The 1,985-nt window shown below is 72.0% G+C and overlaps 1 protein-coding gene across 1 annotated transcript in view; it reads left to right on the forward strand.

The window, feature by feature from the left end:
* Positions 1 to 1,537: 1,537 nt before the first annotated feature.
* HPCA (hippocalcin) overlaps positions 1,538 to 1,985 on the forward strand; it is a 1,415-nt gene continuing 967 nt past the window's right edge. The window contains exon 1 of the mRNA XM_085313762.1: positions 1,538 to 1,922. Within this exon, the coding sequence (XP_085169888.1) occupies positions 1,538 to 1,922 (385 nt within the window). The remainder of the gene's footprint in view (positions 1,923 to 1,985) is intronic.

Below are 1,985 nucleotides of genomic sequence, written 5' to 3' on the forward strand. Positions count from 1 at the left end.
GCGCGGGGGATTAGGGGGCTTTAGGGCAGGGYTGGAGTCGGAAATGGGATGCTTTCAAATCATCCTGCGTCAGTTGTGCCCTCTAGCACTCATGCAGCGGGGGATTAAAACAGATACGAAGCTTATCGGTGGGGAAGCAGGGAGGGGAAGAGCCCCCCAACCCCGGGGAGCCCCCTCTGCCCCCCAGCCTCGCCGGCAGCGCTGCTGCTCCGTCCGGGCACCGCTTCCAGGGGCCGGAGGTGCCGCCCGGCTCCGGCCCCAGGCACCGATCCCTCCCCGGCTATCGCCTGCCCTTCGGCTCGGGATGACCGTCCCTGGTCCCGGCCGGAGCTGGGGGCCGCGGGGCTCCGCACCCGGCAGCTCGGGGGGGGGGGATTAGCGCCAGCCGCAGCCTTCCCGCAGCACCCCGGGCTGCAGCGGGCGCCCCAGACCTGCCGCTGCGCCGGTCCCCCTGGCCGGCGTGGGGGTGGGACGGGGGGGGGGGGTCTAATCACTTTCTGCGTGTTTATTTGCGTTATTCGGAGGCGAGCGCCTCGTCCTCCCATCTGCCCCTGCCATCTGCTCCCGCCGGTGTTTCTGCGCAACCCTGAGCTCGGCTGAACGGACGGGGTCGGTGCAGGACCGCAGGAAAGCCCGCGGGGGACAGCACCTCCTCACGGGCGGCCGCCGGCTCCCCGGGGCCTTCTCCGGGCTCCGGGACGCGCGGCCACCGCTGGGCTCTGCCCGGCTCCAGCCCCGTAACGCCCGCGGCGGCCGGCTCCGAAGCCTGCTCCGGGCTGCGCCGCGGGGACGCCGGCGCCCCGAAACGCCCCTGCGGGCGCRTGACCCGGGCCCGAGAGCAGCTCTGTTTCCCCAAGGGCTCCCCGCTCACGCCCGAGCCCACGTCCTGTATGCCGGGGGCTGCCGGAGGAGCCCCCGGGCGCGGGAGAGCAGCTCTGCGGGTGGGGAGGGAGCAGCCAGGCGCGGAGCCCCCCCCCGCCCCGGCCGGGCAGCACCCAGCGGAAACAGCCTCCGGGCGGCCAAACGTCCCGGAGGCGCTGGGAGCCCCTGGCCAAGCTCTGCCGGGGCGGCAGGGCTGCAACCCCGGTGGCACGTGCGGGGCACCTGTGCACACGCGTGTGCATGCATGTGCACGCGTGCAGGTGGGTGCATGCCCGCAGCCCCAGGGTCCCCAGCGCGTCCCCGGCTGGAGCGGGGCTCCGCGCGCCCAGCGCCCCGGCTCTGCCGCCCAGCTCGGCCCCGCTGCTGCGCCGCTATATAGCGCCTAGATATTATGCAAATGAGCTGTAAGGGGTTATTATGCAAATGAGAGGGGGCCGTCGCTGCCTGGCGCTGGGTTGTCCCCAGGCCCGGCCCCGGCGGCGCAGAGGGGACGGCGGGGATGGAGGGGGCCGCATCGCCGGCCGTGTCCGCCCTGGCGTCCGGGGGCTGCCGGGGAGCGCTGGCTCGTCTCGCTCCTCTCCTGTAGCGCGGAGAAACCCCCCGGGAGCTCGGCCGGGAGCCCRCCGCCGCCGCCGGCCGGGCAGCCCGCGGCGCCATGGGGAAGCAGAACAGCAAGCTGCGCCCGGAGATGCTCCAGGACCTGCGGGAGAACACCGAGTTCTCCGACCTGGAGCTGCAGGGCTGGTACAAGGGGTTCCTCAAGGACTGTCCCTCCGGCATCCTCAACGTGGAGGAGTTCAAGAAGATCTACGCCAACTTCTTCCCCTACGGCGACGCCTCCAAGTTCGCCGAGCACGTCTTCCGCACCTTCGACACCAACGGCGACGGCACCATCGACTTCCGAGAGTTCATCATCGCCCTGAGCGTCACCTCCCGCGGCAAGCTGGAGCAGAAGCTCATGTGGGCCTTCAGCATGTACGACCTGGACGGCAATGGCTACATCAGCCGGGAGGAGATGCTGGAGATCGTGCAGGTACTCGGCCTCCCTCGCCCTGCTCGCGGCCCTCGGCACAGCCCGGCGCGTCCCACCGCCGCGGCGTGGC

Source organism: Rhea americana, unplaced genomic scaffold (assembly GCF_003343005.1).
Source record: "Rhea americana isolate MKP2758 unplaced genomic scaffold, rheAme1 scaffold_396, whole genome shotgun sequence".
Classification (NCBI taxonomy): domain Eukaryota; kingdom Metazoa; phylum Chordata; class Aves; order Rheiformes; family Rheidae; genus Rhea; species Rhea americana.